The sequence below is a fragment of the Narcine bancroftii genome, chromosome 5 (assembly GCF_036971445.1).
Source record: "Narcine bancroftii isolate sNarBan1 chromosome 5, sNarBan1.hap1, whole genome shotgun sequence".
Classification (NCBI taxonomy): Eukaryota; Metazoa; Chordata; class Chondrichthyes; order Torpediniformes; family Narcinidae; genus Narcine; species Narcine bancroftii.
In genome coordinates, this window is record NC_091473.1 from 182,066,794 (window position 1) to 182,082,342 (window position 15,549).

At 54.6% G+C, this 15,549-nt stretch overlaps 1 protein-coding gene across 1 annotated transcript; it reads right to left on the bottom strand.

Annotated features, from left to right (window-relative positions):
• Positions 1-12,366: 12,366 nt before the first annotated feature.
• Positions 12,367-15,336, bottom strand: LOC138764295 (apolipoprotein A-IV-like). The gene is made up of 3 exons (XM_069940026.1): positions 15,287-15,336; positions 14,387-14,540; positions 12,367-12,930 (listed from the first exon to the last, which is right to left on the bottom strand). The coding sequence occupies exons 1-3, from the start codon at positions 15,327-15,329 to the stop codon at positions 12,390-12,392; spliced, it is 738 nt and encodes a 245-aa protein (XP_069796127.1). The 5' UTR covers positions 15,330-15,336; the 3' UTR covers positions 12,367-12,389.
• Between the last annotated feature and the right edge of the window lie 213 nt (positions 15,337-15,549).

Consider the following 15,549-nt stretch of genomic DNA (forward strand, 5'->3'; position numbering starts at 1 on the left):
TTCCCTTGCCAATAGGATGGTCCAGTTTACCTATATCGGCTGCACCATTTCATCGGATGCAAGGATCGACAACGAGATAGACAACAGACTCGCCAAGGCATATAGCGCCTTTGGAAGACTACACAAAAGAGTCTGGAAAAACAACCAACTGAAAAATCTCACAAAGATAAGCGTATACAGAGCCGTTGTCATACCCACACCCCTGTTCAGCTCCGAATCATGGGTCCTCCACCGGCACCACCTACGGCTCCTAGAACGCTTCCACCAGCGTTGTTTCCGCTCCATCCTCAACATTCATTGGAGCGACTTCATCCCTAACATCGAAGTACTCGAGATGGCAGAGGCCAACAGCATCGAATCCACGCTGTTGAAGATCCAACTGCGCTGGGTAGGTCACGTCTCCAGAATGGAGGACCATCGCCTTCCCAAGATCGTGTTATATGGCGAGCTCTCCACTGGCCATCGTGTCAGAGGTGCACCAAAGAAGAGGTACAAGGACTGCCTAAAGAAATCTCTTGGTGCCTGCCACATTGACCACTGCCAGTGGGCTGATATCGCCTCAAACCGTGCATCTTGGCGCCTCACAGTTTGGCGGGCAGCAACCTCCTTTGAAGAAGACCGCAGAGCCCACCTCACTGACAAAAGACATAGGAGGAAAAACCCAACACCCAACCCCAACCAACCAATTTTCCCCTGCAACCGCTGCAACCGTGTCTGCCTGTCCCACATCAGACTTGTCAGCCACAATCGAGCCTGCAGCTGACGTGGACATTTACACCTCCATAAATCTTCGTCCGCGAACCCAAGCCAAGAGAGGATGATCCACGATGTTGTGCATGGCCAGACCAGGACCACGTGCAAATTGGAGGAACAACACCTCCAACCGGACGGCATTAGCATCGACTTCTCCGCCCCTCCCTCCTCATCTCCCTCATTCCTTATTCCTCCCTTCATCTCCTCTCCACCGGCTCCCCGCCCCTTCTCTCTCTCTCTCTCTCTCTCCCTCTCTTTCCCCAGATCCGCATTCACAGAGCCAACCCCCTCCCCTCAATCACCTTGCAGCTTTCCTCCCCTGCCATCCTCTCCATGTTTGTAAGCCTTAGGAGCGGAAGCAGGCCACTTGGCCCATCTGCCATCGTGAGCTGATCCCCACCCTTCTCCCCATTGATACCCTGACTATTCAGAGACCCATCAATGCACCCAACGACCCGGCCTCCACAGCCGCCCATGGTGGCAAATCCTGGAGGTTTACCGCCCTCTGGCTGAAGAAATCCCTCCATGTCTCTGTTCTAAATGGGCATCCTTCAGTCCTGAAGTTGTGCCCTCTTGTTCTTGCCTCCCCTACCTTGGGAAACAATCTTTCTCCATCTACTCTGTCCAGGCCTTTCACGGTTCAAAATGCTTCTGTGAACTCCATGGAGGTGCAGTCCAAGGGCTGTCATGTGCTAATCCCCTTCATTCTTGCTGACCTCTATTAAGTCTCCTCTCATCCTTCTTCGCTTCAAAAAGAAAAGTCCCAGCTCTCATGAGACATGCTCTCTGATCCAGACGACATCCTGGTGAATCCCCTCTGCCCCCTCTCCACAGCTTCCACATCAGGGCTCGGCATTGGGTCCCCTGTTGTTTGTCATTTGCATTAACGATTTGGATGATGGGTGAGTAAATATGTGGACAATACAAAAATAAGGGGAGTTGGTTTTCAGGGACTGCAGAAGGACTTGGACTCGCTTGGAAGAGTGGGCTGAAAGGTGGCAGATGGAGTTTAAAGTGTGAGGTGATTCATTTTGGGAAGAATAATCAAAACAGGTTGTATGTGGTGAAGGGGAGGACATTGAGGAACAGAGAGATCTTGGAATAATGGTTCATCATTCCTTGAAGGTGAATTCCCATGTGGATAGGGTGGTGAAGAAGGCTTTGGGTATGCTGGCCTTTATAAATCAAAGCATAGAATATAGGAGTTGGGAGGTGATGTTGAGACTGTTCAAGGCATTGGTGAGGCCACGTTTGGAGTATTGTGTGTAGTTCTGGTAACCGAATTATAGGAAGGATATCAATAAGGTAGAGAGGGTGCAGAGAAGATTTACTAAAATGTTGCCTGGATTGCAGTATCTAGAATATGAAGAAATATTGAGTTGATTCTATTGGAGCATAGAAGGCTGAGGGAGTATCTGATAGAGTTATTTATAATTATGAGGGGGATAGATAGAGTAGATGTGAATAGGCTCTTCCCCTTGAGGGTAGGAGAAATTGGAACAAGGGGTCACACGTTAAGGGTTAGGGGGCAAAGTTTTAGAAGTAACATGAGAGGGGGTTTATCACTCAGAGAGTGGCGGCTGAGTGGAACGACCTTCCGGAAGAGGTGGTTGCAGCAGGGTCAATTTTGTCATTTAAAAAAAGGTTGGATGTGATGGGGTTAGGAAGGTTATGAGCAGGGAGCAGGTAGGTGGGACTAGAGGAGTTTCACTTGTGCGGACTAGAAGGGCCGAGATGGCCTGATTCTGAACTGTCATTGTTATACAGTTATATCCTTCCTGCAATGAGGCAATCAGAACTGAACGCAAATGGGGTCTCACCAGGGCTGCAACGTGACCTCACGGCTCTTGAACTCAATCCTCAGGCCAATGAATCCCATTGGCCTTCTAAACTATCCAATCAACCTGCACGGTGACCTTTAGAGATGTGTGGATTTGGACCCCCCTCACTGAGGTCCCTCTGTTCCTCTACACAAACTTTTTATTTCCACTCACATCCCACCTGAAACAATCCCTTACTTATCACAGAGCACCAAAGGCTTGTGGACATGAGTGGAAAGAAGTTTGAAAACCAGTGTTCCACACTGTTAAGTATCTGACCATTGACCCTGCGCCCATCCTTCCAGTTTGACTGTCCGGAACACATCAGCTCACATTTATCTGGATTGTACTCCCATCTGCCGCTTCTCTGCACAACCCTGCATCCTGTCTAGGTCGAGGGGCAGAGAGGGAGAGAGAGAGAGGGCAAGAGGAAGGGAAGTCCCGAAGCAGGAAGTAGGGTCAACATGACCTGCTGGTGGGGATCAGTGGACCGAGAAGCATCCGCTGGAGATGAGGGAAGGACAATCATCGGTGTCCATGAAGGAAGATGGTGGCGCTGCTGGGAGAACAAGGAGCAGAGATTCAGCGCTCCTCCACAGGATCCTATTGGACGGGCTTGATGCTGACAGGCTTTAAATGGACTGTTCAAGGTCCTGTGGGGGTCCTTTTTTTTTTAAGATCCTGCAACCGTGGGGGTCTATGCCTGAGCTGGGCAGCAGGCCATGAGGGGTTCCAGACTCCAAGGGAGCAGTGGGCCAGCACGGGGAACCATAACCAGGGAGAACACCACACCCTCCCCTCCTCCCCCTCACCCTGTGCTGAGAAAGAGAAGCAGAGGAGACCGCGGGAAAGCGGTGGAGCAGTGAGGGGGCCCAACAGTGGAGAACCCACGCAGGGGGAGATCAACTCATGGGAACCAGGTATCGGAGCCGGGATTCAAGAGGGCTCTGAGGGGGGGCCTCGGGCGCTGAAGGGGTTCCTGACTGTGTCAGGAGGTTCGGATCTGGTGCTCGGGTTTGGAAGCAAACCTGCCTTGGACTGCAAGACCCGGCAGAGGGTCGCGAAGTCAGCGGAGAAGATCATCGGGGATCTCTCTTCCTACCGTGATGGGCATCGACAACACTCGATGCAGGCGAAAGGCAATAAACATTTGGAAGGTCTCCATATGCCCCTCACGTAAACTGTTCTCCCTTCTGCCATCGGGTAGAAGGTACCGCAGCATTTGGGCCTTAATGTCCAGATTGGGCAAGTTTTTTCTCCCAAGCCATCAGACTGTTGAATTCCTAGAACATTTGTGGACAGTGAACTGTGGACCGTTAATGTAACTGTCTTAATATTTTAATGTTTAACTTCTATTCTAACTTGTATTTATATGCTCCGTGGTCCTGGAGAAATGCCATCTCATCTTCACCGGGTGAGCAAGGTGTGAAAGAGAAGTAAAGGTTACTCAACTCGGATCAGGACAGGGGTCCGTGCGGGAGCGCTGGAGGCGAAACCACGGACATTCGGTGTCTCTGAAGGGACTCTCTTTTGCTTCTGTTTCCCCATTGTTGGGGCACTGAGCAACGGTCACGGCGACTGTTTGTCTGCGCTTCTGGAAGCAGAAAATATCGTGCATATATTTTGTGTTATTATGCGACAATTAGAAGATCCTTGAACTTTGATCCTTGAGGGAGCGCACCCCTCCCTCTACCATCAGAATTGAGAACGATTCGCCTCCCCTCTGAACTGAAGTGAACTCCCCCCCCTCCCCACTTCAGATTTTATTTTAAAAAGCTCTCTTCACATCATTGAAGTTCAGAGGGCCTCGCGACTGAATCACAAACAGCTCTACTTTCTGTGAACTCCGAGGAGATTTGGCAGGCTGTCAAATATTCGATTAAGTTTCGACACAGTGCACCGTGAAAAGTATACTGAGTAGTTTCAATACAGCCTGGTTTGGGAAATTGTGGCACAAAGCCATCACACATTAGTCCCTCCACAGGCTCCTCCCACGGCCAACTCAGTCTGTTTCAGGGCCCTCTGCTCGAGCACTTCATTGATTTTCTTTTTGCCCTCTCTGCATTGCGCAGTATGTTCCCGTGGAATGCCAAACAGAGTGGCACAGTACAGGCCCTCTGGCCCACAACGTTGGGCTGAATTTTAGCCCCTGCCCTCCCACATCGCCCTCTGTGGTGGTACACCTCCGGCCTACTGCAGGGGGCAACACCTGTACCTGCAGGAGTGTAAGGGGACAGAACAACACCTGGGATCAAGACCCATCCAGGCGGGTGTCAATCACCCTCCAGGATATAAGCCTGCGCTGGGCTCCCAAAGCCTCACTCAGAGTTACTGCAGCTACAGCCAGCCTGACTCTGTGGAAGTCTTTGTGGATTAAGGCCTGTTGTAGTCTTTACCTTGTGTGTGTCTGATTCTGGCTAACAGCGCACCACAATTTAATCCACAAAATTTTCCCACGGCTGCCATGGAAAAACTCCTGAGCGCAGGGAGCCTCGAAATCAACCCGTGCCACCCGGAAGCCCAGACATGCTTCGAGATCTGGCGGCATGCGATCGAGGCAATCATCGAAGCGCACCCAGGCAGCATCCTGGATTCAGATCGGAAGAGGCTGGCCCTACCCCGGTCGAAGCTGGGTCCCCACACCTTCCAGGCAACCAAAGGCTCCTCCATGTACAAGAGTGCAATGGACCTCTCGAGAACTTGTACAAGCCCCCCATGAATGCGGTCTGTGCAAGGTACCTCCTCAACACTCGAGCCTAGCAACCAGGGGAGATGGCTCAGTCTTACCTGGGACACCTGCAAGAGTGGCCCGACCGTGTCTGGCTGAACCAGGGGTAGGTGCAGAGGAGGTCAACAGGCTGATCCAGGATGCCTTTGTCTGAGGGTTATGCTCGAGGGCCATCCGGCAGAAGCTGCTGGAAGATAATATCTATGCCCTGACCAGGACAGTGGAAATGGTCTGAACCCTGGAAGCTGCAGCCATGCACATTGAAGCCTTCGAGTCCAGATTTCCCCAGGCTCCCTCATGGCCCCCTCACACTGCAGCTGCAGCCCCAGACTGAGCTGGGCAAGGAAAACGTCGCTGTGGCAGGCACCCGGCGCCCCTGTAAGTACTGTGGGTCCTGGTGTGGGTCAGACCGACGATCATGCCAAAACTACCCTAAAGTGTGCCTCTCAAAACCAGCTAGCAGCTCGGCAGCCCTCTATGACCTCCCCACCTCCCCTGTGGACTCCTCTATGTGCACGTGCTGGGTGGCGCCATTGTCTCTGCTACAACTCCCGCCTTCCCTGACTCCAACAGTGCAGCATCTGGCTCCGCCAGCAACGATCGCAGTGTGTGCTCCAAGCACCTGGACCAGCCCTACCCCGCCGCCAGCGCCGCTTGCCAAGAGCTACAGTGACATCACTTCCAGCTGATGTAATGGCGTCACTGCCGTTGGCCATGGCAACGTCACTTCCCCAGGCACAACAAACACGGCTGGGGAAGGCCAGCCACGCAGCGGTCCCCCACGTGTCACTGCCATCTTGGGCCAGACAGCGGCCGACATGGAGGGTCCCCGACGACGATGAGACTGACATGGTCAACACAGATGATGTCCAGGCTACCCTACCGATGTTCCCCACACCTCCAGATGCCATTGGCTGCCACATGCCGCACCTCATGACCGACGTCGATGTGGACAACACGAGCGATGACCAGGCCTCCCTACCAACGCTCCTCACGCCTCCGGATGCCATAAATTGCCGCCCACAACCGGAGAGTGATGACCCCAACCCCGAGACGGTCCTGGCTACCACCACACTGACCAGGGACATCCCTCACGACCTCAGGCGCTCTATGATGGACGTGCAAGTCAACGGGCAGGTAATGAAGTACCTGTTCGACAGTGGCAGCACCGAAAGCTTCATTCATCCGAATGTGGCCCACTCCCTGAGATTAAAAGTCCACCCCACCACCTGCTCGATCGCCCTCACCAACAAGAATAAGACTGTTGGTACCCTTGGGCTCTGCTCGGCCAATATAACTGTGGGAGGGGAGACATACACAGGGTTCAGGCTCCTGGTCATGCCCAAACTCTGCGCACCACTCCTCCTGGGCCTGGATTTCTAGTGCCACCTGCAGAGTGTCACCCTTGCCTTCGGGGGGCCCCAACCTCCACTCAAGTTACACAGCACACCAACCTACCAGCCCCGGCCAACCTGTGGCCTCTCCACACTATGCATCACCCCACCGGCGCTCTTCCCACATCTTATGCTAGGCTGCAAACTGATTGCCGCCAGAAGTAGGCGCTAATGCGCCACAGACAGAGACTTCAACAAGGTGGAGGTGCAGCGACTCCTGGCGGAAGGTGTCATAGAGCCCAGTAACAGCCCTTGGAGACTCTAAGTCCTGGTGGTCAAAGGGGGAAGTAAGCCGAGGATGGTCGTGGATTAAAGCCAGACCATTAATTGGTACACCCAGCTGGATGCCTACCCCCTGCCGAGGATCGCCGACATGGTCAACGAGATAGCCCGTTACCGGGTTTTCTCAACGATTGACCTGAAGTCGGCATATCACCTAATCCCCATCCATCCGAAGGACAAGCCCTACACCGCCTTTGAGGCAGATGGGCGCCTGTACCAGTTCCGCCGTGTTCCCTTTGGGGTCACGAACGGGGTCTCCACTTTCCAGAGGGAGATGAATTGCATGGTAGACCGGCACAAGATAAAGGTGACATTCCCGTATCTGGATAACGTCACTATCTGTGGCTGTGACCAGCAGGACCACGATACTAACCTGGAAAAATTCCTCCAGTCGGCCGCGGAGCTGAACCTCACTTACAACAAGGAGAAGTGTGTGTTCAGCACCACCTGCCTTGCCATCCTGGGGTACATCGTGACCCATAGAGTCGTCGGCCCAGATCCGAAAAGGATGTGCCCATTAATGGAAATACCCCTCCCCCCACGCTAAAGGCCCTCTGCAAGTGTCTGGGCCTGTTCTCTTATTACTTGCAGGTCCCTTGCTTCTCGGACAAGGTCAGCCTACTGTCCCAAGCCACAACATTTCCCCTCCCACCTGAGGCGCAGGCAGCCTTCATCCGCATCAGGCAAGACATCGTGGATGCCACAATGCTGGCTGTGGTTGAGGACTCCCCCTTCCAGGTGGAGAGCGATGCCTCCAAGGTGGCCCTCGTTGCTACCCTCAACCAAGGTGGGGGGGTGCTCCGTCGCTTTCTTCTCTAGGACCCTCCACGACTCCGAGCTAGGGCACTCCGCCATTGAAAAGGAGGCCCAGGTGATTGTGGAAGCAGTCCGCCACTGGTGCCACTACCTGGCCGGCAGGAGATTCATGCTCCTTACGGACCAGCAGGCCGTGGCGTTCATGTTTAACTATTTCCACAAGAGCAAGATCAAGAACAACAAGATCCTGCGCTGGAGAATCAAGCTGGCAACCTACAGCTATGACATCCAGTACTGCCCCGGGAAGTTTAAAGACTCCCCTGCGCGTTATTGCATGACGAAGGTTGCAGGCATTGCATGAGTCCCTCTGCCATCTGGGTGTCATCTGGTTGTAACATTTCGTAAAGTCTTGAAATCTGCCATACACCATCAGTGATGTCAGGGACATGACTGAGGCCTGTCGGGTCTGCGCGGAGTGTTAACCCCGTTTCTTCCGCCCGCCCCAGGCCCACGTAGTAAAGGCTACTTGGCCTTTCGAACGTCTCGGCATGGACTTCAAAGGGCCCCTGTCTTCCACGAATCAAAAAGTCTACTTCCTCACGGAAGTTGATGAGTACTCACGCTTCCCTTTCGCTATCCCTTACCCAGACACCTCAGGGCCCTGGGGCAGATCTTCACCATGTTTGGCTACCCCGCTTTCATCCACAGTGACCAGGGGTCTAGTTTCATGAGTGACGAACTGCGCCAGTACCTGACAGCGAGGGGCATCGCGACCAGTCACACGAGGAGTTATAACCCAAGAGGCAATGGGCAAGTGGAATGCGAGAATGGGGTGGTCTGGAAGGCAGTCCTCCTGGCTCTCAGGTCAAAAAGGTGGGTTGTTGAGTATTGGCAGGACGCCCTGCCAGAGGCGCTCCATGCCATTCAGTCACTTCTGTGCATGGCCACCAATGAGACCCCTCATGAACGTCTGTTCTCATTCCACAGGAGGTCAGTGACTGGGATGTCACTCCCAGCATGGCTCATGTTCCCGTAAGCATGTACGGACACACAAGGCCGAAGCCCTGGTGGAGCAGGTTTTCCTCCTTCATGCAAACCATAACTACGCTTACATTAGGTTCGGCAGTGGCAAGGAGGACACCGTCTCAATCGGGGACCTGGCACCAGCAGGAGCACCCACCACACTATGCCACCCTCCAACCCAGGATGATGCTGACTGGGCACACATCCCCATCCCCAGCCAGCTATGGGGCACACAGGGCCTCCTTGACCACCAGGAGCCTGCTTCAGCCTTAGGAGATGAACCCGCGCCCCCCCCCATCCAATACGACCTGCATACGTCGACCCCGGCCCCCCCTGGCCACCCCTCCGCGTGGCACCACACCAGCCACACACACACACACACCCCTGCCACCAGCCCCCCCAATTTCCCTCTGACCAGTAACCAGGAGCCAGTCCTACGATGGTCACAGAGACCCCGGCGGCCGCCAGATCGTCTCAATCTGTAAATATTGTATGTTGTATAGTGGGTACAATTCCTTGTTACTGCTCCCCCGGGACAATTTTAAAGAAGGGGGTGAATGTGGTGGTACACCGCTGACCTACTGCAGGGGGCAATCTCTGTACCCGCTGGAGTGTAAGGGGACAGGACAACACCTGGCTGGCTGTCAATCAGTCAGCCTGAAGGGATCAAGCCCCATCCAGGCAGGCGGATGTCAATCACCCTCTGGGATATAAGCCTGCGCCAGCCTCCCAAAGCCTCACTCAGAGTTACTGCAGTTACAGCCAGCCTGGCTCTGTGGAAGTCTTTGTGGATTAAAGCCTGTTGTACCGTCTTTACCTTGTGTGTGTTTGATTCTGGCTAACAGCATACCACACCCTCCCCTTTAAATCACACCATGCGCCTTGAGCAATCACCAATGTAACCACCCCCAACAACCCCTCAAATATCTCCCTCGAACTTCCCACCCATTCCCTTAAAGCATTGAGCAGTGGCGCCCTGGGAAGAAGGTGCTAGCCGTCCACTCTCGTACACCCTGATCACGTCTCCTCCCGACCTCCCAAAAGTAAAAGCCCCGGCCTCCTTCAGCTCTGCCCGTTCGCTCGACAACCAGAGGGCATCCTGGTCATTCTCCTCTGCACCCTTCCCAACGCGTCCACGTCTTTCCAGAACTGGAACATGGGGCTCCAAGTGGGGCTCACCAGAGTTTTGCGGAGCTGCACCATTACATCGTGGCCCTTCAACTCAATTGTTATCTGTTAACAGCTCTTTGTCTGTTTGCATTTAAAAAAAAAACGCTGTGTAGAGTTTTCTTCTTGCACTGCCAATTTGGGGGGGAAATTCTGGACGGAAAAGATCCTGAGAGTTGTCTGTTATTTTAGTATGCCTTCTGACAATGAGGGTTGGAACCTGACCGCCCACCCACTGCGGACATCTACGTGAGGTGCGGCCTCAAGGAGCCAGCCAGCCAAAGTTGTAAAGGACCCCGCCCACATCCCCTTCACCCTGGCCACAACCTGGTCTCACTGCTGCCTTCAGGAAGAAGGCACTGAATCCTGAAGACCAGCACCTCCAGGTTCAAGAACAGGTCAGGAGTTAGACAAGACATTGGTGAGGCCAGATTTGGAGAATTGTGTGCAGTTTTGGTAACCAAATCACAGGAAAGATCTCAATAAGATAGAAAGAGTGCATAGAAGATTTACTAGGATGTTGCCCGGACTTGAGGAACTGAGTTACAGGGAAAGGTTAAACAAATTCGGACTTTATTCCCTGGAGCATGGAAGAGTGAGGGGAGATTTGATATTTAAAATGATAAGGGGGAGAGACAGGGTAAATATAGGTCGGCTTTTCCCACTGAGGGTGGGTGAGATACAAACCAGAGGACGTGAGTTAAGGGTGAAAGGGGAAAGGCTAAGGAGGAAGTTCACACAGAAAGGGGTGGGGGTGTGGAACGAGCTGAGGTGGTGAGTGCGGGCTCAATTTTTACACTGAAGAAGAATTTGGATGGGAACGTGGATGGAATGGGTATGGACTGGGTCAGTGGGACAGGGCACAGATTAGAAGGGCTGAAGAGACCTGCTTCTGAGCTTTAATGTTCTATGGTACAATTCCGCAGATCACTCAAGGTCGCCGGGCAGGTTGATAGCGTACATTGAACTTTATTAGTCAAGTGATATTACAGAAAGGACGTGAAGGCTATGGAAAGGGGGCAGAGGAGATTGACCAGGACGTCACTTGGATTGGAGAATATGTCTCGTGATGCAAATTTAACAGAGTTGGGACTTTTGTCTTTGGAGAGTGTAGAGGACTGGAGGAAGTTACAGAGACAAGGAGGGGTGGAGAGGACCGGAGGGGGTTACAGAGACTGGGAGGGGTATAGGGAACCAGAGGGGGTTAGAAACATAGAAACATAGAAGATAGGAGCAGGTCATTCGGCCCTTCGAGCCTGCTCCGCCATTCAATGAGATCATGGCTGATCTTAAAGTTCAGTATCCTGTCCCCGCCTTCTCTCCGTAACCCCTAATTCCTTGTTACAGAGACAGGGAGGGGTATAGGGGACCAGAGGAGGTTACATAGACAGGGAGGGGTATAGGGGACCGGAGGGGGTTACATAGACAGGGAGGGGTATAGGGGACCAGAGGGGGTTACATAGTCAGGGAGGGGTGGAGGTCTGGAGTGGGTTACAGAGACTGAGAGGGGTATAGGGAACCAGAGGGGATTAGAAACATAGAAACATAGAAGATAGGAGCAGGTCATTCAGCCCTTCGAGCCTGCTCTGCCATTCAATGAGATCATGGCTGATCTTAAAGTTCAGTACCCTGTCCCCGCCTTCTCTCCGTAACCCCTAATTCCTTGTTACAGAGACAGGGAGGGGTATAGGGGACCAGAGGAGGTTACATAGACAGGGAGGGGTATAGGGGACCGGAGGGGGTTACATAGACAGGGAGGGGTATAGGGGACTGGAGAGGGTTATAGAGACAGGGAGGGTGTGGGGGACGTGAGGGTGTGCGGGACTGGAGGGGGTTACAGAGACCGGGAGGGTGTGGGGTATAGGAGGGGGTTGCAGAGACAGGGAGGGTGTGGGGGACTGGAGGGGGTTACAGAGACAGGGAGCAGGGAGGGTTTGGGGACAGGAGGGGGTTACAGAGACAGGGAGGGGTGTGGGGGACTGGAGGGGGGTTACAGAGACAGGGAGGGTGTGGGGGACCGGAGGGGGTGACAGAGACAGGGAGGGGTGTGGGGGACCAGAGCGGGTTACAGAGTCAGGAAGGGGTGGAGGGGACCGGACAGGGTTATAGTGATGGGGAGAGGTGTAGGGGACTGGAGGGGGTTACAGAGGGCAAGAACAATTGAGAGTTATGGGAGTGAAGCATGTAAAGGTTAGATTGTTGAGTTGTTTTATGTTGATTAGTACAATCTTGTGGGCCAAAGCGCCTGACATGTTATTTTCTAATTAGACCATTCAGCCCTTTTGACCTTGATGACACTAGCATTATGTTCTGTGTTTGAATTCAGCCATTCAGCCCATCGGCTATTGGTCCCACCAGTGTTTACGCAAGCATGAAGGAAGAAAGAGAACTCAAGTCAACTGCAGAGAGATTTATTGAAGCCAAGGTGGTGGCGCGGGCAGGCGGAAAGGGTTCATGCTGTGGGCCTTAGTCCTCTTCCTGGACATCGTTGAGGAAGGAGGAGACCTTCTCCCGCAAGGTCTGGTCGTAGTTGACCAGCTGCTCGCCAAGGTCCTCTGCGTAGGGGGCGAGGCTGTCGTGGAGTTGCTGCGTTCCCTGGATGATCTTCGCCTGCATCTCTTCGACGAAGGGTACCAGGCCCTGTTGGAACTGTTCGAAGCCCTGGTTCACTTTCAGCTGTGCCTCCTTGGAGAAGGGTCCCACTTTCTCCCTGAAGGCATCTACTCCGCTTAGGACCATCTCCTGCACCTCACGGCCCAGCTGCTCGGGGTCAACATCCACCTGCTCCTTCAACTTGCCCAGGCCGACTGTCAGCTGCTCCTGGAGGTCCCGAGTGTAGGGGCTGAGACGCTCGTCGATCTCTGCCAGGCTGCTGGTGATCTGCTGTCTCACGAGCTCGGCATTGGATCTCAGTCCTTCCACCAGCTCCTGGGCGAGGGGCTTCATCCTCAGGCTCATCTCAGACGCGTAGACATTGGCACTGGTTACGCTCTGTGCGATCCGCTGACTGTAGGGGGCAAGGAGTGAAGGGAGAGAGGGGGAGGGGAGGAGAGAAGGGAGGGAAAGAGGGAGAGAAGGGGGAGGGAGAGTGGGAGTGAGAAGGGGAGGGAGAGAAGGGTGGAAGGGAGAGGGGAGAGGGAGAGAAGGGGAGGGGGAGAGAAGGGGAGGGGGAGAGGGGAGGGGGAGAGAAGGGGAGGGGGAGAGAAGGGCGGAGGGAGAGAGGGAAAGAGGGATGTAGGGGAAAGGGAGGAAGGAAGGGAGAGAGGGAGAGTGCGGGAGGGAGAGAGGGGAGGGGGGTACAGGGATGGTAGGGGAATAGGAGGAAGGGGTAAAGGAGAAAGGGGTTGGGGAGAGAGCATTTTAGAATCAGGCCCGGCCTATATACATTCATTCCCTTCCTGTGTGTTGACTTGCCAATTGTGGTGGGAAGGCTGGGAAACAGCTTTGGCTCCTCTCTTGTTATTGAAGGGTCATCATGCAACCCTGGTCTGGAGAAGGGGTCCTGGGACAGGTCAGTCAGAGAGATCGGTGAGAAAAATCTCGGGGGGTGGGTGTCTGAGGGTCACAAAAGTGGAAGCTCTGGGTTTGTTGGTGGGGAGTCAGGCATTGGAATCAATAGTGGGGGGGGTTACAGAGACAGGGAGGGGTGCAGGGGAGCGGAGGGCCAGAGCGGTTTACAGAGACAGGTAGGAGTGTAGGGGGCTGGAGGGGTTTACAGAGACAGGTAGGGGTGTAGGGGACCGGAGGGCCAGAGGGGTTTACAGAGACAGGTAGGGGTGTAGGGGACCGGAGGGCCGGAGGGATTTACAGAGACAGGGAGGGGTGTAGGGGACCAGAAGACATTACAGGGACAGGGAGAGGTGAAGGGGACAGGAGGGGGTTACAGAGACGGGGAGGGGTGAGGGGACGAGAGGGCCTTAGGGGTTTACAGAGACAGAGAGGGGTGTCAGGGACTGGAGGGGGAGTTAGAGAGACAGGGAGGGGTGTAGGGGACCGGAAGGGGTTACAGAGACAGAAAGGGGTATGGGGACCGGAGGGGGTTACAGAGACAGAGGGGTGTAGAGGACCGGTGGGGGTTACAGAGACGGGGAGGTGTGGAGGGGATAGGAGGGTGTTTCAGAGACAGGGAGGGGTATTGGGGACCGGTGGGATTTACAGAGACAGGGAGAAGTGTAGAGGACTGGAGGGGGTTGCAGAGACGGGGCGGGGTGTAGGGGACCAGAGAAGGTTACAGGGACAGGGAGGGGTGTCGGGGACCAGAGGGAGTTACAGAGACAGGGAGGAGTGTAGGGGACCAAAGTGGGGTACAGAGATGGGGAGGGGAGTAGGGGACTGGAGGGGGTTACAGAGACGGGGAGGGGTGTTGGTGACCGGAGTGGGTTCAGGGATAAGGGAGCTAATGGACGGAATGACCATTGCCTTCAGTGCTGCCCCCTGCATGCGGCCGTGCTGGTTTCACCTACTTGATGTCTTGGCCCAGTTCTGACTGCTTCACTGCCTCCAGGGACTCCTCTGCCATGTTGCTCATCCGACTGACGTACTCCCAGAATGCATCGCGTGCCTCCTCGAACCGCGTACGATGCTCGTGTTGCCACGGGAACTGGAACGCCTGGGAGCCTGTGAGTAGTGAAAACGGGCCCAGTGAATCTCCACTGTGACTGACGCGGAAACACAACCCCGAGATCGCATGGGCGCATGCTGGGATTCAGGGGACTGCACGTATGCGCGCCAGTGCCTGCATCTGCATGTAAGGTGCATTAGGATGCAGGGTGCTACTTGGACAGGTGCCAATACAAACATGTTCACATCCACCATCAATGCAGACCTTCCCCAGAGATGAAATTTGGGGAGGGTGTTGGAGACCACGGTGGGGGTGGGTGGGTTACAGGGACAGGGAGGGGTGTGGGGTGACAGGAGGGGTGTGGGTGACAGAGTCAGGGAGGGGTGTGGGGAGACAGGGAGGCAGGGAGGGGTGTAGGGGGCCGGAGGGGGTTACAGAGACAGGAGGGGTGTGGGGGTCAGAGGGGGTGATAGAGACAGGGAGGGGCGTGGGTAGATAGTGAGGGGTGTAGGGGACAGGAGGGGTTTACAGAGACTGGGAGGAGTGTAGGGGAGTGGATGGGGTTACAGAGACTGGGAGGAGTGTAGGGGACCGGAGGGGGTTGCAGAGACGGAGGGGTGTAGGGGATTGGAAGGGATTACAGAGATAGGGAGGGGTGTAGGGGACCAGAGGGGGTTGCAGAGAAAGAGAGGGGTGTAGGGGAACGGAGGGGGTTGCAGAGACAGGGAGGAGTGTAGGGGACCAGAGGGGGTTACAGTGACCACAATCCTCCACCCAAGAACCCCTCTCCTTGTGAACTCACTGAGGGCCAAGGTCAGGGTCACGAGCAGAGCGATGAGTTTCATCCTGATGTTACCCCAGGAACTGACACGATGCTGGGGAGAGAACACACAATCTCAAGATTTATTCCATCTGGGAGGATCGCAGCATCTTTCCCAGGCAGCACCCACCTCCCACCCTCCTCACTTCCTCCTCGCTTCCCCACCCACCTCACCAAGCCCCCTCCTCGACATTCCTTCACTCACCTCATCCCTCGCCATCCCCTTCCCTCCTCACCACCCCCTC